Below are 26,861 nucleotides of genomic sequence, written 5' to 3'. Positions count from 1 at the left end.
AATTATTGTCAAATGGAGAAAAATAAAATCTAAATGCGTGTGGCAAGGGGAAAGTAAACAAAAAGCAAATTGACATTATTACAACTCCACCATGAGACAACCAGAGCTGCCATCAGTTTTGAGGGCTTCAATCTTTTTTTTTTTTTTTTTAAGTAGGATGCATGTTCAGCACAGACCCCAACAGGGGTCCTGAACTCATGACCCTGAGATCAAGACCTGAGCTGAAATCAAGGGTCAGATGCTCAACCAACTGAGCCACCCAGGTGTGCTAGGGCCTCAATCTTAAGTACAAAAAGATGGGCAAAGGTCACCAAATATTTCAATTAACACCTCTAATATGAGAGACAGGCATCAACAAACAAACAAAAAGAAAACAGGTGATTCAGGAAACAGAAGGAACCTAAAAATAATTGATAACTTTGAAGAGAGAGAATACGTTCATTTAAAAAAAAAGTGCTTGGGGCGCCTGGGTGGCGCAGTCGGTTAAGCGTCCGACTTCAGCCAGGTCACGATCTCGCGGTCCGTGAGTTCGAGCCCCGCGTCGGGCTCTGGGCTGATGGCTCGGAGCCTGGAGCCTGTTTCCGATTCTGTGTCTCCCTCTCTCTCTGCCCCTCCCCCGTTCATGCTCTGTCTCTCTCTCTGTCCCAAAAATAAATAAAAAACGTTGAAAAAATAAAAAAAAAAATAAAAAAAATTAAAAAAAAGGCATTCAGAACATAATATATGGAAGGTAGAAAATAAAGCTGAAGAAATTCTCCTGATTAAAAAAAAAATCCAAAAAGTTAAAAATGGAAAATAAGAGGAAAAGAATAATTAATTTGGAGGTACATTAAAAAAAACATCCAATGTTCAACTAATAGAAGTTCCTGAAATAGAAAGGATAAAACTGAAAGAAAATTTCCCAGGACTGATATATACAACTTGCCAGGCTGAAAGGGCTCACTAAGTATATAGTGTTGCAAATTTTAAAATAACCCACATTTTTAAACATATGAAATTTCAGGACATTTGAGGTAAAGATCCTAAAGCTTTCACAGAGAAAAATTACAAGTCACAAATGAAAGTTCAGGAAGCAGAACACAGGGTTTCAAGAGCAACAACAAAATGTGGGAAACAATGAGTAAATGCATTTAAAAGTGCCTACATACAAGTCTATAGCCTAGCAAATTATCAACGGGGTTGAAGAATAAAATAAAACCCATTTCAGACATGCAAAAGTCTTGAAAAATTTACATCCCATTAACTCTCCCTGGGAAGCTATAGAGGGATATATTCCCCCAAACAGGGAAGTGCACCATGAAAGTCTCAGCTATGGGACCCAGGAAATAAAAGAGGGGTATAAGAAATGACCAGAATGACAGTGAAAAGAAATCCCGGGACAACAGCTATGCTCCAGATATAGAGAACTATCAAACTTCCCATCATGGGCTGAGTTGTGCCATCCCCCCATTCCCAACAAATTCAAATGTTGAAGTCACCCTAACCTTCAGGACCTCAGAATATGATTTGGAGGGTCTTTATTATTATTTTTAATGTTTATTTATTCTGAGAGAGACAGAGTATAGCAGGGGAGGGGCAGAAAGAGAGGGAGAGAGAGAATCCCAAGCAGACTCCACACTGTTAGTGCAGAGCCCAACATGGGGCTCGAACTCATGAACCAAGAAATCATGACCTGACTGAAATCAAGAGTCAGATGCTTAACTGACTGAGCCACCCAGGTGCCCCTGGAGATAGGGTCTTTAAAGAGGCAATACGTCAGGGCACCTAGGTGGCTCAGTTGGTTCAGTGTCTGACTTCAGCTCGGGTCACGATCTCAGTTTGTAGGTTCGAGCCCCACATTGGGCTCGCTGCTGTCAGCCTGTCAGCACAGAACCCACTTATGATCCTCTGTCTCCCTCTCTCTGTTCCTCCCCTACTTGTGCTCTGCCCAAAATAAATAAATATTTAAAAATAAATAAAGAGGTAATAAGTTTAAATGAGGTGATAAGCATGGGCACTAATGCAATACCACTGGTGTACTTATAAGAAGAGGGAATCTGGACAGTCACAGATGGAGGACCATGCCAGAACAAAGGGAGAAGACTGCTGTCTGTAAACACAGAAGAGACCAACCTTGCTTGAGCTCAGATGTCTAGCCCCTTGAGCCGTGAGAAAATAAATTCCTGTTGTTGAAGCCGCCCAGTCTGGTACTTTCTTAAGGCAGCCCGAGCACACGAATATAGCATCCAACCTGGAAAAGACCAAGAGGGCTCCAGGAAAGATTTCAAACAAAAAAGGATCTGCATCTATCATATCCGTATGAGAACGTTACAGTGGTGTTGGGATTTGGGGGATGAACCAGTAAGAGGTGCAGGGAAAAGAAGCAAACAAACGAGGCAAAATGAGGACAGAAGCTATAGAAGAGAGGAACAGAATCCCGGCATGCTGTGGCTCAGAGGTGAACAACAGCTGCCTAGTAAACATGAACCTAGAATGTTGACTGAACCATAAATTGGGAAATATACTGAAGAGATGAGGGACTAGAAGTGTGCATGTGGGTAAGTGATGTGCACGAACTAAATCCTCATCTTCCACAGTGGGAGGGTAACAGGTAGTATCACAAATGGAAAAATCAACAAGTGGCTAAATAAGCATAGTATTTAAACATGGAGGCAAATACTAGAAGATAATGCAAAACTACTCAGTGTTTGGGGAGTGATAGCCGGGGGTAGGGCAGACAGGGAACTATCCTTTTCCATGGTAATCTCAGTAGAACTATTTGAATTTTTTTTTTTAATTTTTAAATTTATTTATTTATTTTGAGAGAGAGAGGGCACAAGAGGGGGAGGAACATAGAGGGAAGGAGAAAAAGAATCCCAAACAGGCCCTATGCTGTCAGCGTAGAGCCTGATGTAGGGCTCAAACTCACGAACCATCTCCAACTCACGAATCGCGAGATCATGACCTGAGCCAAAGTCGAGAGTTGGATGCTTAACTGACTGAGCCATCCAGGTACCCCAGAACTATTTGAATTTTAAACTACTCATACATTTTTTAAAAATAAAAATGAAAACTCTAAAAGCTTAAAAGGCCCCTGAAGACCTCTGAAAAAAAGGGAGTCGCTGGTCCCTTTTGCCAGAGGTCTTAACGATGGTGCGGTGCGAGTGGAAGCCACAACTCTAGTGTGGTGCAGAATGAGACATGAGATAGCAAACGGAGACTAATATATATATATATATTTTTTTAACAAATCATGTTGACAACTGAAAGGGAAGGGGACAGAGGGCATGATAGGGTCACATGTTTCGAAGGTAGCAGTGCTTATAATGATGGCACTTGTGCTGGCAATGTCCTCCTTAGAAACTGCTTGCCAAGGAAAACTATCAGCGAAGCTGGATTCCCATACCTGCCCCTGCTTGTTCTTTCACGCCTCACCAGTTGTCTTGCTCCAATTTCAGTCCAAGTGAGCCTTCATGATGTATCCTGGGGAACAATTCTGCAAGAATAACCTTTTAGCAAGAAGAACTACATGTGTCAGGCACAGGAACCTGTCATGAGCCATCACTTAGATGAAGGTTAGCAGCCCGACTGAGCTAATTAGACATGGGCCAGGGCACTGGTTGAACTAGAAGAGCACTTCCTGAGAGTCAGGTTCCACATGTTGGTATGTAAAAGAGCATAAAGAAAATACCTATCACATGCAGCACGAGACATTCTAGGATACAAATCTTCAAAGTCATTGGCTTTAAAAAAGTGAAGCCAGGTCGCCCAGGTATTCACCAAGTATCTACAGAGGCTTGGATGTCATGTTAGTGAGGCACTTTCTTGAGCAAACTAAGGTCTCTGGCTTCTTTGCAACTCAGAATATTTAACACCTCCCAAGTGATCCATCTGCATGTTCCAGAGGTATACCAGCGGAAAAGAACTTAGAAGTCAAGATCAAGGCACCACTCTGCTGTGAGGCCAGTGGAAAAAGATCCCAGTAGGTTTATGTTCAACAGAGAAGCAGTAACACAAGGAGCCATGCTTGTCGTCTACAAGTTTTCCTATACCTCAGGCTTTAAATGTTGTATCCTCTTCTGTTCATTAAAGAACTTTTATGGTCTATAAAAGTTTCCAGTTTTCCGAATAGTTCTCCTCAGTAGATAACAATTACCCTGTCAGGCAAATTCCCCAGCATTCTGGTTTCTCAATCAGTTTCTCGCCCAACTGATAGTCAATTCCTAAAAGTTTACCCATTCCTGTGTTAGATGGCATATCTGACAATTCAGTGAAAGAAGTTGGTCAAATCCTACAACAGGCTTCCAAAGAAAGAAATGTCTAATCACAAAAATACAATTACTAATTTCAAGTAGTGATTAGGTTCGAAGGAGATGGTTGGACTCTTAGGTAGATGGTAACAGAAATCTTGAACAGTTAGGGGGAAAAAAAGATACCCTTAATGATTGGGTCATTAATAGAATATGAGAAGAACACAAAATTTCTGCACATACACTCCTATCACAAAATTGGTCAGAAGGAAATCATGGATAAAGAAGACAGAATTTTAAGTTTTACTTATTTATTTTGAGAGCGAGAGCGTGAGAGGCGGGGGGTGGGGGTGGGGTGGGGGGGTGGGGAGAATCCCAGGCAGGCTCCACACTGTCAGCACAGAGCCCAACGCACAGCTTGATCTCACAAACTGTGAGATCATGACCTGAGCTGAAATCAAGAGTCAGACATTTAAATGAACCACCCAGGCACCCCAAGAAAACAGAATTTTTGAAAAATAATTCACGAGAGAAATTCTTTATTACTTTATCAGTTCTAAAATATCATCTTCTTTAAAAAAACTTAAGACTGAATGACAGATTATTTCCTTTACTGTTGTAAATACTGCAAATTTCTCATCAAAGAGGTAAGTATCAATGTAATTTTTCCTTAAGTTTGAACACATGAGGGAGGAATGAAGCAGATTATAAACCTCATTTGATCTGATCTTATAAAAAGTCACTCCAGCTGTCTTCAGTCTTGCTCTATCCACAGAGAGATTTCCAGGATAGGTTTGTGTCATTTGGTCCATCCACAATAGGCTGGATAGGATAGTCCGTAGTAAGTGCCAGGATACCACCTTTTATTCTGGGCTACTTGACTGGCATTTGGCATTACATTCCAAGAATACCTCAATTGTGAATAGTCCTCTCCAGGGGGCCCAGGAGGAGGGATATGGCCTCTCTGGGAAACGTTCTGATTCTGTGAAAATTTTCTTAAACAAACAAACAAACAAAAAAGCAATTAATTATTATTAGTTTAATAAAATATATAATAAGCTTTATAAAATAATACATAGATATTCTGGCTCTACTGTTTTCTACCTGTATAACCTTAGCAGATAAGTTGCTTAATCTTTGGATTTCTTAGTTCTTTATAAAATGGAGCCAATACCTTCCATCTTCATGGGTTGTTTTCAAGGTAAATTAAGACAACGTAATTAAATTACCTACCACAACACCTTGGCACATGGTAGGTTTCCAGGAGCCATTCCACTTTTCCCTACACAGATAAATGCCCACACTTTTCTAATCAAATACTTTCTCCCCAAGTCTGGCAGAGTTGACATGAGACAGAATAAGGTATTTATTTTTAAAAACAGGAAGCTGCTTTCACTTTAAATACATATGAAAATTAGTTATAAAGTATAGAATTCTAATTATGGGACATGTAAGAAATGTGGAAAATTAAGATTGAAGTTTAATTGTTTCAAAAGCAAGATCAGTAAATATATCATACTGGAGTTTCACTACTTTCTCTATAATCTGTATTTACTCTTAAATAACACCCTTCCTTATTCTGTAAACTTTACCACTGTTAATGCAGCCTAAGAATGCAAGATCCTTTTTGGTAATCACATCAAATTGTTGGCTTAAACGAAGTTTAGAATCAATGAAATTTTCTAAGGCATTTTTCAATTGCCTCTGAAAAGTCACATATTCCCCCATCTTGTACTTGATTTTTCAGCTCTAAATGCAAAATATGGAGCAAATGATACCTCCTGGTTGACACTGATCATCCAGAAAACATCAATTCCTCACCATTGCTATGTGTTTGCACTAAATTATGATATAAATTTCTATTTCAATTCCAGAAAAGTAGACAGAAGAGATACCTTACTGACTGCTGCAGATCTTGGGTCTGGCTGTGGAAATGCCAAGAAGGTACTGGATAGCCTTGGGTCTGATGTAGGTTATACCTCTGTCCTTGGTTAACAGACTTAATAGTGGTGTGGACTGGTTCCATCATATGTGTTGCGGCTTCAAAACCACTTGATCTGGATACACTGGAATCCCAACTCCTCAAAGAGAACATTTCCACACGGTATTACTGGTTTCCAAATTTAGTAGCCAATTTAGTAACTACATTTTGGTCCATGAAAATAACAATGCCATCCTCCCCCACTTCTCTCCTTGTTTAGATTCCCCAAGCAAGTAAGTAAGCCTCAGGGAGAGTGGATATGTACAGCTGAAATAATCTACAAACATATCTCCCTAACCACAAACCTCACATAAAAAATGCAACGTACCTTCTGATGGGGCCCTTCTGAAGGTCTTCAATATAGTTTTGTCTTTCCAAGCAATGTCCACGGCACCTATTGAATACTGAGGAGTGGATGAACTGTTAGAAATAACTACAAAAAACAAGTCTTTTACAGAGAAAGTAGATCAAAGCTGAAATCCACTGACGAATTATTCAAGCTGTTAATACCTCACTATTTCCAGATACATCCCTTTATAAACTTTTGGCAAAAGACTGTATTATGTCACAGCAAATGAATTACAAACATTTCTTTTTTCCAAAATTTGAGAAATACATCTACATTTCCACCTTCAACTTTTATAAAAAGGGAAAAATAGTGACAACACTCATACTTACATTCAATTGCATCATCTGGCCTCATGCCTTCTACATCAATCAAATATCTAACAAAACAACATAATTGAGTCATTTATATGTAAGAAGAAAGAAATCAAGTTTATTCAAAAGAGGTCCAATTTCATTTACAAATACAGATATAAAAACCCTAAGAAAGTATCAGCACATCTAATCCAATAATTATTCAAGAATGATATACTATGACCACAAAAAGACTTCATTCCAAGGATGCAAGGATGACCCAACTTTAGAAAATCTATTAATGTAATTAACAATTTAGTTAGTAAGTGAAAGAAGAAAATACAGGACCAAATTGGTACTTGTTAAAAAGGCATCTGATAAAATACAATAGTCCTTTTTGATCAAAATGTTTTATATACTAGAAACAGAAGACTTACTTAATGTGACAGAGTATTTATTAGGAACCAACAAATAGGAAAAAACAAATTGGGAAAAATATTAACATTGTATCTAAACAATGCTATCTAACCAACTGTAAAGGGCCAGAAGCTTAGGAGTCACCACCACTGTCAGCCATTTCTTCCTCACCCTCATCTTCAACCCACAAATCCTAAAGATGATATTACCTGAGTATCCCTAGAATATGTCCACATCTTTCTACCAAAATGACCACCACACCCTCGTCCAAGTTACCATCATGCCCTGGTTTCTACAAAAGCCTAACCTATCTTCTTGTTTCCACCTGCAGTGTAATCTCTACTCAGCAAAATAATCACTTGAAAATCCAAATTTGATTATATTCTCCACACCCTTAACAAAAAAAAGTTCAATGGTTTTCGATTACTCTGAAGATCAAGTCTAAAACCTTAAACACAGACCTGCATGATCTAGTTCCTCCCCACACTCCATTTTAAACCTTTTTTTAAGTAATCTCTACATCCAATATGGGGCTTGAACTCACAAACCCAAGATCGAGTTGTATGCCCTTCTGACTGAACCAGCCAGATGCCCCTACAGCTCTATTTTAAACTTAAAAAAAAAAAAAAAAAAAAGTAATCTCGGGGTGCCGACGTGGCTCAGACGGATAAGCATCCAAATTTCAGCTCAGGGTCACGAGATCAAGCCCCACGTTGAGCGCCCCAGAGTGTGGAGACTGCTTAAGATTCTCTCTCCGTGTCTCTCTGCCCCCACCCCCTGCTTGCACACTCTAAAATTAAAAAAAAAAAAAAAAAAAAAAGTGAAAGTAATCTCTCTACACCCAACGTAAGCCTCAAGTTCATGACTCCAAGATCAAGAGTCACATGTGCCTCTGAATGAGCCAGCCAGGTGCCCCTCCGGCTCAAACTCATGACCCCGAGATCAAGAGTCACTTGCTCTACCGACTTAGCCAGCCAGGTGCTCCCCGCTACCTTTTTTTTTTTTGAACTTCAGCTCCATTTTAACACCATACTTCCCATGGCCCAGCCTCTCTGGCTTGTTCCTCCAACACAGCATACGCTTTCCTATTATCGGTCCTTGCTGTTCCTTATGCCCAGAATTCTCTCCCCAGAGTCCCTAATAGGTTAATACCTCATCATCCTTCAGATATCAGCTCCAACATCCCCACAGAAACTTTCTGTAATCTCCATGCTAAAGTCAAATCCTCCCTATTAATATGCCCTCCATGAACCATGTCCCTCTCCTTCTTGGCATTTGTCAGAGTTGTAATTCCACATGCATTTGTGTGATTCTTGCATGTCTATTCTCTCTCTAGACTTGTTAGAGTTCCCGAAGGCCAAGTCAAGTCTCTCAAGTCTTTCTGCCAGCGTCTAGCACAGTGCTTACACATAACAGATGCTCAGTAAGTGCTTTCTGAATGAACAAATAGAAGTCAGTCCAGTGCAGCAGTCCTCAAAAAGCATAAAAGCATCAACTTCTGATTCAGAAATTCCATTCTGACTAAAATTATCTCAAAAAATAGCATATATATTCAAATTTGTTCGTATAGGAATGTTCAATAATTCAATGTTTTAAATATCAAGAATTTCTGACTTTTTTTTTTTTTTTTTTTTTTTTTTTAAATTTTTTTTTTTTTTTCAACATTTTTTTATTTATTTTTTGGGACAGAGAGAGACAGAGCATGAACGGGGGAGGGGCAGAGAGAGAGGGAGACACAGAATCGGAAACAGGCTCCAGGCTCCGAGCCATCAGCCCAGAGCCTGACGCGGGGCTCGAACCCACGGACCGCGAGATCGTGACCTGGCTGAAGTCGGACGCTTAACCGACTGCGCCACCCAGGCGCCCCAAGAATTTCTGACTTTTATGTTCATCAGTAAACAAAGCAATACAGCCTTTAAAAAAGAATGAGGGGCACCTGGGTGGCTCAGTCAGTTAAACCTCCGACTTTGGCTCAGGGCATGATCTCGTGGTTCATGGGTTCCAGCCCGGTATCGGGCTCTGTGCTGACAGCTCGGAGCCTGGAGGCTGCTTTGGATTCTGTGTCTCCCTCTTTCTCTCTCTCCCCCTCCCCCACTTGTGCTCTCTCTCTCAAAAATAAACATTTTTTAAAAAATTTTAAGAATGAGGTTCCCAAATACTTTCACAGGAAGATGTTCACCATGTTATATTATAAAACAGGATGTCTAAATATTATACCGTTAAATTACACATATATGCTTATTATCTGTCTGCATTTTTAAAGTCTGAAAAAATACGTATTCACTTATTACTGGTGGTAATCTTTGGGTGGGGAGCAAGACTTCTTTCTATTTCATACATTTCAAAGCTGACTGTATTTTTTGCAACTGGCTTGCACCTACTATTGTACACGAAGCAACCTAAACACAGTCTGTCTCTTGGGGTTGGCAACTCACCTGCAGATGAGATAGCCAGTCCTGTTTAAACCATGAGTACAATGAACACCAATAAGTTTGTCTACAAAACAAGGAATACAGAGTTAAATAGGTGATGTAGATACACTAAAAACAAGTTCTACAATTTTCTTTAGAATACCATTTATTAGTTACCATAGCACTACCACTACCCTGAAAAGGAATAACTGATGAGGAGTGAGTAATTTTAGGAACACACTAATAAAGAATCATCTAACATAAAGTCAAAATTCATGGTCTGGGAAATTTTGCTTCACCCCTCTTACATGCAGTCGTGTAAACTGGAGATGGCCTGGTCAGGTAAAATGGCACCAAGATGAACCCAGCTGTCTTAATCTAGAATGCCTATCAGTAACTGATTAAATATAGAAAACGGGAGTGAAAAAGAAAACAGGCCACAAGAAAAATGAAATTTGTTTCTGAGTGAAATGAATGGAATGCTTTACTTTCGATGCTGAATATTAAAAAGAATAGTTTGGGTGGGACTCATGAGTTCCCAAAGCGCTTCCATTCCTCTGTCATTTGCTGCTCCACACATGCCACAGTCTATGTGCCCGTGAAGCCCCCGGTTGAGCAGCACTGTTAGTATTTTCCAATGAAAAAAGCAAGAACGGGGGTGCCTAGGTGGTTCAATCGGTTAAGTGACTGACTTTGGCTCAGGTCATGACCTCATGGTTCATGGGGATCCTGCGTGGGGATCTGTGCTGACAGCTCGGAGCCCGGAGCCTCCTTCCAATTCTGTGTCTCCCTCTCTCTCTCTGCCCCTCCCCTGCTTGTGCCCTGTCTGTCTGTCTCTCTCTAAACATTAGAAAAATTAAAAAAGAAAGAAAAAGTGAGAACTGGAGATGTAAGGCCAAGCTGCACAGCAGGCAGAGAGAACAAAGACTAGGATCAAGTCTAAGATTTTTCCAACTGTGCCACAGTATTTCTTAGTCCATCATTTAAAAAATTATATAAGGGGGCGCCTGGGTGGCTCAGTCGGTTGGGCGGCCGACTTCGGCTCAGGTCATGATCTCGCGGTCCGTGAGTTCGAGCCCCGCGTCGGGCTTTGTGCTGACAGCTCAGAGCCTGGAGCTTGTTTCAGATTCTGTCTCCCTCTCTCTGACCCTCCCCCGTTCATGCTCTGTCTCTCTCTGTCTCAAAAATAAATAAATGTTAAAAAAAATTTTTAAAAACTATGTAAGAAGTTAAATAAAAAACAATCACGTGTAGTTGATCTCGGCAAAATTTATGTCTGTGACTAGGAAGTGTCTGGTAGGAAAGCACATGGCCTCCCCTGCCTGGGTGACCACCTCCCTACCTCTAAATCTCATCTATTTCAAGTGATTCTCCATATGGAAGATGTTAACTTAAAATACAAACTCGCAGGGTTGCTCCCTTGCTGAAAAACCTCCATTTAGCACAGAATAAAGCCCAAACTTTTAACACAGCATTTAGAACTCTTCATAAACAGTACCATCAACCTGGCTCTCCAACTGAACCGTAAGCCCACAAGAATTTGAACTAGGACTTACAAGGACCTACATGACCCACCTCTTCCTGCCCCTGCCAACCTCCCAGATCCCATTTTCTACTGCTCTGCCTTCACACCTTCCGCATTCCAGCTACACTGGCCTCCTTCCTATGCCTCAAACATGCTGGGCACAGTCATGCCTCAGGGACTTTTGCACCTACTATTCCCTCTGCTTTGGAATACTCTGTCTCCCCCACCCCCCAAATATCCAATGGCTCCTCACTCCTTTTAAGGCTCTACTCAAATGACATCTTAATAGAGAGGCCTCCCCTGATCACCCAACACATTCCCTCACTTCTGTGTCCTGTCTTTTTCCAAAGCACTTCTCACCATCTGACATTTCAGAGTTACTTATTTATCCCTCTCCCCCACCAGAACGCAAAGCATAAAAGAGCAAGAGCTTTCTTCTGTTCCTGCTTCCCAGAACAGTGCCTTCAACTTCGAAGGTGTCCTGTAAATACCTGTTGAAAATGAACATATGAATTCTATACCCTTTCACACGACCCTCTAGTCACACCAGAGGCTGCCGCTCCCTGGCACAAGTTCACGCCCTGTGCCTTTTGCACTTGTTCCCCAAACCTGGGCTGTCCTTTCCTCATTCTGGCAAAGTCCTCTTCCCCACAGCCCAACTCAAATGCTCCTGTCTCCTCGGTCAGGCCTTCCTCAACCTCTCCTCCATATTCCTGTTGCACTTAATTCTTTTGTTATAATTAATCCATTGTCTTAATTACCACATGTTTATCTTCCTAGGGAAGTTTCTAATGAACAGAGAATGCTATCACCTCTGTATCCCATGCCCTACCAACAAACCTCAGTGTTTACTGACTCCATTTATTTTCTGAGTCTCTACCAGTTCTAGGGGGTGGACAGTGTAGTGTCCTCCTCTTCTTCAGGGAGCCTGGAATCTGTGGGAGGGGACGCTTAGAACAGAGGTAGACAAAATGGATCATAAACAAGGTCCCAAGACTGCTAGAGCAGAGAGCAGAGTGAAGTCAGCACCATACAGGCAGAAGACCAACATGGTGTAACACGTGAACAAACAAGATTTACAAACGTGTTCACGTGTACTCATACGGATCTTCTAACCCTCGCAGAACAGATGGAATACTATCTACAGTTCCACACAAAGGAGCCCTGAAGCAGCGAGTAGGCTGGCCGCTGCACCCTAACATCTTACACAGTCATGTTTCTGACACAAGTTAATATAAATCAGATTATTTACCTCCTCCATAAATGACGTGGCTGTCAGAAGCAAGGCCAAGCCCATGAAGTTTTAAAGTTAAAGTACAGGGAAGATCTGGGAACAAGGCTTAAGATATTTAAGTGCTAATGCCTGCATTAGGCAACCACGTTACAGTGTGAAAAATTATCTTAAAATTCTTGTCTCTTTCTATCTGTCATCTCCCAGCCCCTATCTTCTCACCTGCATCTCTATTCTTTCTCCCCTACTTCCTGTTTGTGTGTGTATGTGTACATATGTGGAATATTTACTGTCATATTTATGTAATAAAGCATACACTCCTCAAGCTAAATTTAGAAAGAGAACAAAATGAACACTTTTTCCTGTAGGTCGGCGGCTTTTCCAAGACAAAAGATTCCTCAGCCTTAAAATATAGCAAATACCACATTCTTTCTGATGGCCAGGTGCCGGAAATAGTTAAGTGTATCCTTAAAATTAAGACACTAATAGCTTAATAAGATCTATTTTCAACAGAGTAAGGTAGAACTTAAAGCAGAAATACGGAACACCAGCCTTTTAAAGTTCTTCCTGTCTGAATAAGAGGTGGTAGTGTCCTTCCTCAGTTGTATCCAAAGTGGAAAAACAGCAGAAACATCTTAAATATGCATGATGAGGATGCCACCGCACTGATGCACTTTGCTTTGCTTCTAGGGGTCTGTCTCATTCCAAACCTTTTCCTTTTCTTGTCTCTTTTATAGACCCTAAGACGTTGAGATTTTTTCCCCCTTGTTTTCAGTGTAAGGTCACACAAGCCACACTCCCATACGCTTTGACGCAATACATCAGTTCTTAACCTTTCCCCCGCAACTCTTACCTCTGAACCGATGAATAAAAGAATGTGTTTATTATGTATTTCCCATTCAAAAGTTTTAAAGAGATGAGTAAGCTAGTTCACATTTTTCATTAAAACCACTTTTCAAACTAAATTGTTTATTTGTGACCATACAAGGAAAAACTCACTCTATTAGCACCATCTGACGTCTCTACCTTAACATTATCAAACACAACAGGCCTAACGTTAAAACTAAAAATTCCAACCCCATTCAATATGCATACCAATGTTCAAGTAAGAGGGAAAAGAAAAAAAAAACAACAACAAACTCACCATTGTCTTTATTTTCCTTCAAAAACTCATCAACAGCACATTTGAATTTAAAAATAGTGTCATCATCAGGCACCTGATGCCCAGTTGTATAAATTTTTAAGTAAGGAATAGTTTCTGGTAAGTCCTATAAGGCAAAACCATGAAAATGCATATTATTTCATTTGTAAGTAAAGAATTAAAAATTAGAGAAGCCAGAATATAAACCAAGAGGTTACAATAAACATAGTTTATCAGTAATTCTGATAAAAAAGACATTTTTTCCCAAGCTGCTTCAACCAGGAAGTATCATCTGATTTTTAGTAAATCTACAGAATGGGGGGAAAAGAAATGAAACCTACAGAATGGGTAGTCAATAGGATACAAAACTGAAAGCCAAGTCCATTTAAATGAATGAATGCATAAAAACTAAAAATTATATGAATAGTTCTACTTAATATTTTGTATTTTGAGAGTCATAAAGCCGCTGTGATTTAAGTAGAATAGTAGAACAGAGTCAGAAAAACTTGGATTTGAACTGTGAGACTGAGCAAATTTCAGGCACTGTTGAGAGCTGGTATTCTCAGGGGCAGGAGAAATTAGACACCAATAAAAGAAGAGGTTAAGTGAAAATCCTATGGTTCTGACTTTAAATGGAAAGTACCAGCATGAATCTATGATTTATTTTATATTAAAAACAAACACATATTTCCTAGTTCTGATCACAGAAAAAGCCTACAAACAACTGATGTCATATTCAGGAGCCATACTCAGAAGCTCCAACTGGGCAAAGATAGGGCCTCAATTTGTGCCTCAAGGAGAATAACTTCATTGAAGTCCAAAATGGTACAAAAAGTAAATAAATAAAACTCATTGGTCACCATCAGAGGATATTAGTGGATCAACTCATTATTTTGACACCTGTTAAATAAAAGGAAAGAAGCACATGCCTCTACAACTAGGCAACCAAACAGGTGATGAGGGAAGCTTCTCTTGATAGAAATATGCCCAGCTAATAAATGAACAAGGGACAGAATTCACTATTTTTGAAGCCCCAAATGAATTAATGCATGTGGGTATCAGTCATCAGTGACTGTAATACCACAGAAAAAGATAATCACTTACAGGTCGGTCTCCACAGAACACATCATAACCTATGAAACTGTCTCGCAAAAAAAAAATAAAAAATAAGTCTAATCTGGTCAAGCCTCTGGGTCCAACTACCAATTTATAGGAAATAAAAGACTGAAGAATATGTTAACACATGGGGAGGAAATCATCAAATCTAGATAGAACAAACTGGTTTCTTCAAAAATTAAAACTCAAGGGGAGAGAAAAAAAGTATGTGAGAGAGACATGGAAGGAGAACTTACAGATTAAATAAGACTTCAGAGACCTAATAATCAAAGGCAAAGGGTGAATCTTATTTGGATTTAATTCAAACTTTTTTTTCTTTTTTTATGTTTGTTTATTTTTGAGAGACAGAGAGAGAGACAGAGTGTAAGCAGGGGAAGGGCAGAGAGAGAGATAGGGAGACACAGAATCCAAAGCAGGCTCCAGGCTCTGAGCTGTCAGCACAGAGCCAGATGCAAGGCTTGAACTCACAAACCATGAGATCATGACCTGAGCCGAAGTCAGACGCTTAGCCGACTGAGCCACCCAGGCGCCCCTTAATTCAAACTCTTAAAAAACATTTTTATGACATTTAGAAGAACTGAAAATTTGAGCACTGACTGGATATTTGATGTTAAATAATGACAGGAATAAAAGTCGTATATTTTAAATATATATACAAAGAATGTACAGGTGAAATTATATGCTATATAATACATGGGATCTGCTTCAAAATTATATGGAATGGGGTGAAACCAGAAGGTGTACAGATGAAACCCGACAGCATCAATTAATAAAGATTAAAGCTGGATGAGTTCATGGGTGTACAATGAATGCCCACAGTATTATGCCTACTTCTGTGTATGTTTAAAAGTTGTGGTAATTATTTAAAAAATGACACTGGAGGGGTGCCTGGGTGGCTCAGTTGGTTAAGCGTCCGACTTCAGCTCAGATCATGATCTCACGGTTCTTGAGTTCAAGCCCCACATCAGGCTCTGTGCTGACAGCTCAGAGCCTGGAGCCTGCTTCAGATTCTGTGTCTCCCTCTCTCTTTGCCCCTCCCCTGCTCATGCTGTCTCTGTGTCTCTCTCTCTCAAAAATAAATAATAAAACATTAAAACCAAGAAACAAACATGCAAAAAACGACACTGGAAAAGTTTGGTGGTCTCAAAGGTTTCTAAACATAGAACTACCATATGATCCAATAACTGCACTCCTACCTAGACATGTAAAGGAGGTGAAAGCAGGAATCTGAACAACTATTGGTACATCAATGTTCACAGCAGTATTATTCACAGTAGCCAAAAGGTAGAAACAACTCAAGTGTGCATCAACATGTGAAGAGAGAAACAAAATATGGAATATTACTCAGCCGTGACAAGGAATGACATTTTGTTACATGTGTGAAACTTGAAAACATTATGTTTAGTGAAGTAGGTGAGACACAAAAGGACAAATATTGTACGGTTCCATTCCAGAGAGTAGCATACAGGTTACCTCCGCAGGAAGAGGAAATGACATGATTTTTTTTTTTTTTTTTTTTAAATTTTTTTTTTCAACGTTTTTTATTTATTTTTGGGACAGAGAGAGACAGAGCATGAACGGGGGAGGGGCAGAGAAAGAGGGAGACACAGAATCGGAAACAGGCTCCAGGCTCCGAGCCATCAGCCCAGAGCCCGACGCGGGGCTCGAACTCACAGACCGCAAGATCGTGACCTGGCTGAAGTCGGACGCTTAACCGACTGCGCCACCCAGGCGCCCCTGACATGATTTTTAATGAGTGCAGTTTTTGTTTAGGATGATGAAAAAGTTTTGGTTATAGGCAGCGATGATGGTGACACAATGTTGTGAATGTATTTAATGCCACAGAATTAGACACTTATGAATGGTTAAAATGATATTTACGTACAACTGGCCACACACACACACAAAAACAGGAATAACTGAATTTAAGTGTCAATTCTTCCTTTTTTGAGCCTCAGATTCATCATCTGTAAGATAAGCAGTTGTGATCATCTATCCTCTGAGCTTAGTGCAGAGCAAGCACTCAGCAGATACCAGAACTACTATACTTCATCAGCAAAGGACTGTTGTGAAGATTAACTATGATAAGGTATGTAAAAGTACTTTTCAAATGGCAAACTGTTTTACAAATCTATTTTCTAAATTTTTAAATTTATTTTGAGAGAGAGAAAGAGCATGAGCAGGGGAGGAGGGCCAGAGAGACAGAGACAGAGAATCCCAAGCAGGCTCCGCACTGCCAGCAAAGAGCCCGATGCGGGACTCGAACTCACAAAACGTGAGATCATGAACTGAGCTAAAACCAAGAGTCAGATGCTTAACCGACTGAGCCACCCAGGCCCCCTACAAGTATTAATAAACGTTTAGTGTTACTGTCGTCCAAGGCCATGAAATTGGTCAGAAGGATAATTCCCTCACACTGATATGTCACATGGGCCAACAGATTATATGGGGTTCTGTTTTTTATCAGAGATATTAGGAAAAGGAAAGCATAAAACTTAGAGCTAATAGTGGTCTTTTACCATAATGTTTACATGCTCAGTCAACTGCTTAAAATAAGTGCTAAAGACACAGTGGATATTTACTTCTTTTCTTTTAGGCTGCTACTATTCTTACTAAAAATTTATTTCATTTTCAAAATGTGGAACATGGAAGCTTATAGAATTTCTTAAGTACACACAGAGCCAACATTACAGTTCAATTCATGTCTTTACTCTCATTTTGAGACACCAATTAGAAGTATGTACTTAAGGAAACCGTTAATTTCCTTTTTTGAACTATTACCCGTGAAAATAAGCCAGGATTCACCTTAGTGTAAGAGGATAACTACTGAATTACCAAGAATTATTATCGTATTGGAAAGTCGGTCCTTTTCAGTTAAAGGTTCCATTTACCTCTGGTTTATAATAGCGATGAGTGTATGTTAAGTCAATAATCAGTCCAAGTTCTTCATTCTGTTTTTGGAGTTTGTTAAACAGATCCAAGGGGGAAAAACGTTCTTCTGGAGCAAGGTGCTTTTCAAAACTCTGTTAGAGAGAATGAAAGAAAAAGCAAACATGTGCTTAAAATCCTTTTCCATTTATTCAAGCCCTGTGATGCTAACACACAATGAGATTCAAAGAAAAGTTTCCACTCTGCTGGAATTTATAAGCTAGATTACAATCTTTTCTTCCAGAGATGAGGCGGGAGAAAGTAAGCTCATTTCTATGTATTTATTTCTGTGTTTACTTGTCTCATGTTGATCTCCTAACCAGACCGCAACTGCCAGAAGGCAGAGACTGCATCAATTCTGTCCAGCAAATCTTCGGCTCCACCTGGCGCATCTATAACTACTTCTAAATACTTCCTGAATACTTCTCTATATGAAGGGTGGCTTCTATTGCTAAATATCCTTTTACATATTTGGCTTGTTCACCTACTCTGCTCATTGATCTGTTTGGTTATTCAAATGTCAGCCACATACTTTTTTTAAATTAATAGACTAGTTTTTAGAGCAGTTTTAGCTTCAGAGCAAAACTGAGCAGAAAGTAGAGTTTCTTCTTATACCCTCTCTCCTTTACCCCACACAACTTTCCCCACCATCGACATTCCATACCTGTAAGGTCCATGTGTTACAATCGATGAACCAACATGGACATGTCGTTTTCAAAGTCCACCATTTACATTACAAATCACTTTGTGTTGTACAGTCTACTGGTTTTGACCAAAGAATAACGACACGTGTTTATACTTACAGTATCACACAGAATAGTTTCCCTGCCCTAAAAATTGCCTGTGCTCAACACTTTTAACACAGCTTCCTATCTGACAGGGCTCCATGATCCCCTTCTCCCAGTATTCTTCTTTTTCAGAATTTTCCTGGCTATTTAGGTTTATTTTTCTCTATGAGTTTTAGAATCAATCTATTCGAGATGATGTTAAATTTATAGTAAGTTAACTTAGGAAGATTTGACAGTTTGATGATATTAAGTCTTCCATGTAAAACTGTAAAAGTGTTGAAGAGTATATTAATTACAATGAGGCATACAATCTCTCCAGTAAGCTTCTTGCAGACTTGGAGCTGATGACTCAAATATCCTCTCCAGTCATGTGAACAACAACTAACTTTAGGAAGCCTTCCTGTCTGTTACCATTTCCCCCTCCTTTGAATTCCTAGGTATTTCTTGTCATGGCATTCATGTGACACTTGACATACTCTATTTCATATTCCGGTATGCATAAGAAGTGACTGTCAAGTGACTGCTTTCTTTGGGTGACTTCCATAAAACACACAGGAACTCAATGTCAAGTTTTGTTTCCTAACTCTACAGCATGAAAAGGAACTGCACTGGGCAGGGGTGGGGGGGATTATGCAGCTCTGTAATCCCCTGTACAGTGCCTAAACAATCCCAACGCTGAGCCAGATAACCTGAGTATACAGAGCTAGGAGGAGGCTTTTTGTCATGACATCTTACAGGAAAGATCTGTGGCTGTGTGGAGGAAGGGAAACCGAAGAGTCTTCCTGTTGTCTACCTTGCTGGTGTACTTTCAGGCAAGGGGCTAAGCAGGGGCCCTTGTGGAAGCTCAGGAATCTACTTTTAGAGACCATTGGGTAAGGAATTGAGGAATCAGGACAACTGCACAGAGAAAAGGAGGAATATAGGAGATAATTCGCAGCAGCTCCAAATGGGGGCTGGGAATGTCCATTCAATAAATATTTGTTAACATTTACTATATGCCAAACATTATGCTTGGTGTTGATGGATGTGAATAAAAGCCATAAGATTATCTTTATGAGAAGACTAGTTTTTAAGTCCAGAGATGCAGAAGAACTGACACAGTAGATGAAAAAGGAACCCTGACCTATGAGTCACAAATTAAATAAAATCTCAACACATTCAAAGTGGCTTTTCCAGATACCAATCCATGCTATGCCAGGCAGTTTCATGAGTCTCTTCTTACCTTTTTTATATTGGTCAAATGCTTTCCTCACCTATTCCTTCCTCGGTTCTAACAAAGACACAGTTTTCAGAGTTTCCATGCTGAAATCGCGACCTTGCTAATCAAGGGCTTTTTATTTTTTAGTTATGATGATGGGAGTGAAGTAGTCTACCATTTAGTAAATGGGGGTCACAGATGCTAGAAATCTTGCCAAATTCAGAACAGTCCTACAAATGTGTCTCACACCTGAATGACTTTTGAATGTCCTATTCAACATCTCATATAGGTGAAAAACAGCGCATAGTTATCTAAGCCTTAGAACCTAACTCCATTTCACAAATAAACACAAGAGGTTTTCTGCAGAGTTTTAAAGTACATTGAATTTTCCAAGATAGTAATCACGTTTCAATCATGTAAAAATTGTACTTTGTTTTATTTGAAAATCTACTAAGAGCTGTTCACTATCATGGAAATTTCTGACAGGCAGTAAAACCCACCTAGATCGGTCTGCATTTGCAGTGTTTGTATTCATGCTGCAAGTAACCAACTATTTTTTTATTTCTAATATAGTCATGCCCAAACATTTACATATTGAAATTAATTACATATTACTTTACTGTGAGTTACTTTATCTTATTTAGTGTTTACATTATAACTAGAGCATAGGTTGACTTTTTTTCTTTAAAATTAAGTAGCGAAGTAATATTTAACTATAACTATTTCAGGATACTAAAGGGGATACACAACGTACTTGTTATTAAAAAGGAAAAATGGAGGGGTGCCTGGCTGCCCACTCGGAAGAGCAAGGGACTCTTGACCACAGAGTCATGCATTTGGCCCCTGCACTGGGTAGATTACTAAAAAAATAAAAATAAAAAATAATGAATAAAAACTTTAAAAAAAAAAAGGGAAGATGGAGCATGTCAGGGTTGAGAACCAGCATTCTATATCATGAATTCAGATTTGTGAAAGAATACTGAATTAACTTTTGCTTACCTTTTTCAAAGGAACTTTGAAAGCAATGAAACGAGTCCCAGGCATCCGCTGTCCAACTGGAAGATAGTCTTTCCACCTATTAATACATTTTTTGTTAGCCGAATTTTATGTTAGCCTGTACCCCAGCATAGAATGATGGCTCCTTGTAAATGGACACCATAGCCCACACAGACGTTCCCCTCTTCTCCCTGCTTTGAATTTTGCTGTTCCATGTACTCAACCCCACCTAGTAACAACTTATACTTTTCTAGACACAGGCAACAAAACAGTGCACAGGTCTCAACAAATAAGGAACATCGAAAACCAGACTTGTCCAGTATTTTCGTATCCCCGATAAAACCTAGCCCAGTCCTGAATACTCTGGTGTCATTACTGTATACCTGTTGATTAAAAGTTTAAATTCAATTCTTTGACTTGACAGTTTATTTTCAGTCCTTACACAACTGGTGCCATCAAATGCAGTCAGTAGGGAACTTCAAGTTCACATTTTAAAAGAAAACCTGATAGAAAAGGGACTGTGAACTTCACTTAATAACGTTAGGAGTCACAGTGAAGTCATATTTGAGCTGACTTCTGTAGGATGAGCTAGTTAACCAAGGTGAATTCAGTATAGCTGAAGCATAGAAAGCGAGGACAGAAGTGGCACAAGATGGGGCTAGAAAAGCAAGGGAAGAGTCTAGTCTATGCAGACTCTTAAAGACCATGGTAAAGAGTTTCTTTTTATTCTTAAAACCATGTTTTTGATTGATGTTTATGGGCAATAGTCCAACTAGTCTACTAAAAAGACTTCCTGTGGGGTGCCTGGGTGGCTCAGTTGGTTGAGCGTCCAACTTCGGCTCAGGTCATGATCTCACAGCTCATGAGTTCGAGCCCCAGGTCGGGCGCTGTGTTGACAGCTCAGAGCCTGGAGTCTGCTTCAGATTCTGTGTCCCTCTCTCTCTCTGCCCTTCCCTCGCTCATGCTCTGTCTCTCTTTCAAGAATAAATTTTAAAAAAACATTAAAATTTAAAAAATAAAAATAAATAACAAGACTTCTTGTGTGAAGAATGGATTGGAAAGAGACAAGAGTTAGATATATGTACACTACTTAGGACCTAACTGCAATAGATCAGGCAAGTTCTGTATTAGGATGCTGACAGAGTAAAGATATTCAGGAGATAAAATGAAGGGGACTTGATGTAGGAGATGGGAGGAAAGGAAGATTTCAAGGAATAAAAGAGTTCAATGCACACATGAGCAAAGTCTTAAAATTAATCATTTGCACAGAAGAAGCTATTTCAAATGAAACGTGTTAGGAAGCAAACCTATGCCCTCTGTGATTGCTGGAAACAATATAAATCAACTTTTTCGGAGGAAAGTTCGGATATACTGGTGGTTTTTTTTCCACTCAAACTTGGTCCTCATTACTCACGTTTGCTGTGTCAAAACAACACAGCTCGAGGAACTGAGGGAGACTCCAATTTGGTAATTAAGGGGTGTCCCCGACACTGGCAGTCAGTCCCATCTTAAAAAGCCATTCCTGTGCATTTTAACAGAGAAGCAATGGCCAGAGCCTCGCTTTTAACGGAATGGGGGGAAAAATCAGAACCCAGTTGCTGTGGGCGGAGCAGCGTGAGGATCCATGCCTCCCAGCTTGGGTGGACGGGCCAAGCGCGTCGCGGGGACAGATACAGGTAAGAGACCACAAGACATGGAGCCCAGGCCGCCGAGCGCCCAAGTGGAGGGCCACGCCCAGGGGCCAGGGCAGATTACCTTTCCGGGACGTGGTTTCCGCCCCTCTTCTTGGTGGAGCGACGTCCAGAGTACGCGCGTCCTTGGCCCCAGCCGCCGCGGGCATGATGCCACTGGCTCATGTAGGCCCCAAGATGCCTCCCACCCAACAGCAAGAGAGCCAAAGCCGCCAGTCCAGCGCCTACGGTGCCAGAACAAGATCCCGGAGCGGAAGCGCCTAGGCAGCAACCCACGCAGTTCCCAGGCCCCTTGCAACTGCGCACGCGCCACCGACAGTCGTGATGACGTCACCACGCTGGCTGACGGAGAAGTTTGAGTAGTAAACAGGAGTCAGAGAGCGACAGTGCCCTCCTAAGCTGGGGGTCGGTAGCGCAGGTTCGATGAGCATGTAGACACCAGAATTCAAAGAGTACAGGACATGGAATGAGGGTTAAGTCCCAGTGCCCCAGTTCCTTGTGTGGTTCTTCCAGGTATTTTCCAACTGCTTACATTCATACTTATTGTGTGTGTGTATATATATATATATATATATATATATATATATATATATATATATATGTTTATTTGTAAATATATGGATATCTTTCATTTTGTACAAAAGCAGTATAGTATACATATCCTACAGTATATCTTGGGTACTGATTTTCCCAGTCAGTTTATGCATACATCCACTCTATTATTTTTAATGCCTGCTTTGCATAGTATTTCATTGATTATAAGAGCCATAATGTATATAACCAGTCCAATAATTGTTTTCAGGTGTTTTTTTTTTTTTTTGGTCCTCTGTAACAGACAGGCTGCAGTATGAATGCCCTTATATATGTATACAACTATATCTAAATCCCTAGAAGTAGAATTTCTGGAATGAATGATATGTTGGATTAAAATTTGGAAGGATACTTCCACATTACCCTCCAAAAATATTGTATCAACCTACACTACCACTCACAGTGAAACTTTTATTGGGTTCTTATCATGCACCAGGTGTCACATTAGAGGTTGACCTTAGGTCTGTAGGGTTTTAGAAAATACAACAAACAAACAGACTGAAAGACAGGAGTGGAAGCTCAAGTCTAAGATTTCCACACAGTGTCAGGCATAGGGAACTGTACCTGCTAGAAAAAGTCTGAATTCTGCTATAATTTAAACAGAAAAGGACAGCATGTCCTACAGTAGGTATGGAGACAGACTAGAGTACTAATTCCAGGTTAAACTGTAGATAATTATAATAGCTAATTTTTTGTTATCTGTATTCATTAGTTTCTAACTTGTGAAAGTGTCTTACATACACTTAGTAGTCTGGTACTGGGTAAACTGAGGGCCAGAAAGGTCAGAGTTATTGAATAAATGATCAAATGAATGGATAAAAAGATCACTATCTTTAACGTTTCTGGGACAGTCATATTCTAACCAAGTTTCAATCCACAAGCATTTACAATTCGGAAAACTTACACATAATTTAAAACAGGTCAATATTAGCAAATTGCTATTTGGAAAAAAGAAAAGGTGTAAGTTAGCACAGCATATTTGCAAACTTACAAATAGACACATTCAAATTTGGTGCTAAATCATAAAATATTCTTTTGGAATTTATTTTTAAAAAAAAACAATATTCAATAGGCATTCAGTGGCCAAAAAGTATGAATGGTACATATATCTACAGACATGAGAATATATAAAATGTGACGTAAGCCTATCAGAAACCATAAGGTATATTGGTCTTGCACTTCTTCTTTTTTAATTTTTAAATTTTATTTATTTATTTTGAGAGACAGAGAGAGTGAGCAGGAGAGGGGCAGAGAAATATGGAGAGAGAGAATCCCAAGCAGGCTATGCACTGTCAGCATGAAGCCCAATGTGGGGCTTGCACTCACGAACTGTCAGATCATGAACTAAAGAGAACCAAGAGTCAGTTCCTCAACCGACTGAGCCACCCAGGCACCCCTGGTCTTGCACTTCTAATTTGCTACAAGACACAAACTCAGTTATAGTTCACGCAAGAAAATCCAGATGTAGGCATAACAGGATTTCCAGAAAATATGGGAACTAGAAAAGAGTAGGCCTTTGGATGGGAGTAGGTCCAACATGAGGTAAAAGAGTACTTTGGGATGCCTGGGTGGCTCAGTCAATTGAGCATCTGACTCTTGATTTTGGCTTGAGTCATAATCCCAGGGTCGTGGGATGTAGCCCTGCATCAGGCCGTGCTGAGCATGGATGCTACTTAAGATTCTCTCTCTCTCTCTCTCTCTCTCTCTCTCTCTCTCTCTCTCTCTCTCTCCCTCTCTCCCTCTCTCCCTCTCTCCCTGTCTCTCTTTCTCTCTCCCTCTCCTTCTGCCCCTCTCCTCCACTCGCTCTCTGTCTCTAAAAAAAGAAAAGAAAAGAATGCCTTAATAGATATGTAGTATACTGGAATGGAAAATATAGGAGCAAGGGATATTTGGAACACCAAACAGCTGAGTAGTTGACACTAACAAAATCTACTAGTATCTGGTAGGGCCCCAGGTACCAAACCTTAGGTGTTTGAGGGATTCTAGTCTTTAACCCAGTCAAAAAGTAACAAAAGGGGAAGTAAAGGAGAGCAGTAGCAGTAGCAGATGGACTGGATATGTTACACCAAGACAAGTCCTATTTATCCCAATGTCTGCAAAATGCAGGAAGAGGGTCTATAGGATAAGACCATACTCTAACCACAAATATAAGACTTTAGGTCAGGATAGGGCTTGATGCTAAGTTCCAGAGTGTTTGACTAAAGCTTTTTAGGTTATTCCTCCTCCATTTTAGAAATTAAGATGATTCTGTAGGTTAAGTCAAATGGCTGAAAATCTGGAGAGAAGATAGGGAGGCTGGGAGCCAGGAAAGGCCTAACTAAGGGTCTGCCTAAGTAGAACTGAATGTTGGAACTAGATATTTTAATATGTAAATATTTCACTACTACCACAATTTGTGTTACTACACTTCCTCCAACCTTACAGCACTCACCCTAACCTGCAGTAGCTATAGATTCCCTTGATTTCCATAGGAACATAGAGAAAAGAGAAACTGGTCTGGCTTGCCTATTATTTCCTATATATTGTTAGCCTCACATTATATACTAATATCATAGAGGTAGGCTATTTGAGGTATGAGTCTTAGAGAAAAAAACGCTGGAAAACATTTATAAGCTTAAGCCATATCTCTATGCTGCAACACCCCTCACAATTTCTTCTCAGATAAGCATCATCCCCCATCACTGAACAAACTCATATCTCATAATAGGAAAAGTAGGCCTATAAATGAAACATTGTCTCTGGAGGTACCACCTGTGAGCTATCTTCTTGTGGGCTCTTGGCATCTTCTATCACGTACCTCCTACTCTTTGGCCACAGGTACTCTTTGGCCCAGAAAAGTCCATAGGTAGGCTGATCTGGGCACTCCTAAAAGCTTACCACTGAGGAAAATGACTTGATCCATAGATTTCCTCCCCCAAACCAGCTTACTTCACATAAAAAGCATTAGCAGTTCAGAACTAACTCACTTCATCACAGGGACAAGAGTGGTTAGTAAGAAAAGTACTAACCCGGGGAACAAAAATAGAGGTAATCCAGGCCAGTTCCAGCTGGCTGCAGACATCTTCCTTATGCTTGGGTGCACAGTATAACTCACCACAGGGCCTTTCTCATGGACCCTTTTTAAGTGTCTCCACAAAATCCAGCAGGTTGATTAGTTCATGATGCTTCAAAAGAATCATCAAGAGAAAAACATGTGATATGTCTTACAATGCTGGATACCTTAAAAATACAAGGGAAAAAATATAGAAAAAATGGAGCATTTAAAAACAACTTATATCCTGCGAACATACCGATCAATGATATAAATGAGGTAATATGACACAAAACAAAGTGAAAAAATATATTTAAGATTATTCTTTTTAGTGTACAGAATTCATGGCAAATGCTGCACTATCTGGTTGCATAAATAAATATATTTATTTAACGAATATAAGATTAAATACTCATATATGTTATATTATAATCAATATATTATATATGCATTGATATTATCATTGTTGTGTCAATATTATGTTAATATATAAGTACGGATTTACACTTATATGTATATAATTGCATGTTCTGTTACTATAAAATGAGGCCAAAATGTGTCAACTTGTTTCTCACAGAAACCCAAAATCCACACGAGGCTCTTTTTTCCTGTACCCTTTCACTTTGCATGTTCCCTATTCTCAATGAATGTCCTCTTCTTTCTGTAAACTATTGTACTCTTCATTTTGCCTGATCTTGCACCCAAGCATGGCAGGCAGAGAATCCTAGAGGCCCAAGATTCTACAGTGGCTGTTTGCAAGAGGGGAAGAAGCTATGGTAACTGCCACACTGGATACACTTATGTGAGAATGAGAAAGGGAAAGTACCCTGAATGCCCGGAATGCCTCTCACGTATAAAACAGCTGGATGGGATTGCAGGATGCCTGTGTGGCCCAGAGATGGAGGGAGCAAATTATGGGCAAAAGAATTGCAACCAAATGCTGGAAAA

The 26,861-nt window shown here is 39.9% G+C and overlaps 1 protein-coding gene across 2 annotated transcripts; it reads right to left on the bottom strand.

The window, feature by feature from the left end:
• Positions 1-4,751: 4,751 nt before the first annotated feature.
• On the bottom strand, positions 4,752-22,603 carry DUSP11 (dual specificity phosphatase 11). 2 transcript variants are annotated; one of them, XM_058683673.1, is made up of 9 exons: positions 22,356-22,603; positions 20,604-20,679; positions 17,582-17,713; positions 13,578-13,701; positions 9,702-9,762; positions 6,889-6,935; positions 6,539-6,614; positions 6,125-6,307; positions 4,752-5,224 (listed from the first exon to the last, which is right to left on the bottom strand). In XM_058683673.1, the coding sequence occupies exons 1-9, from the start codon at positions 22,454-22,456 to the stop codon at positions 5,029-5,031; spliced, it is 996 nt and encodes a 331-aa protein (XP_058539656.1). In that variant the 5' UTR covers positions 22,457-22,603; the 3' UTR covers positions 4,752-5,028. The 2 variants fall into 2 exon arrangements, with proteins under 2 accessions (XP_058539656.1, XP_058539655.1); XM_058683672.1 differs by having other exon boundaries at positions 6,125-6,310; positions 22,356-22,602.
• Between the last annotated feature and the right edge of the window lie 4,258 nt (positions 22,604-26,861).

This window comes from Neofelis nebulosa, chromosome 9 (genome assembly GCF_028018385.1).
Source record: "Neofelis nebulosa isolate mNeoNeb1 chromosome 9, mNeoNeb1.pri, whole genome shotgun sequence".
NCBI lineage: Eukaryota > Metazoa > Chordata > Mammalia > Carnivora > Felidae > Neofelis > Neofelis nebulosa.
This window is presented reverse-complemented; position numbering and strand designations above follow the sequence as displayed.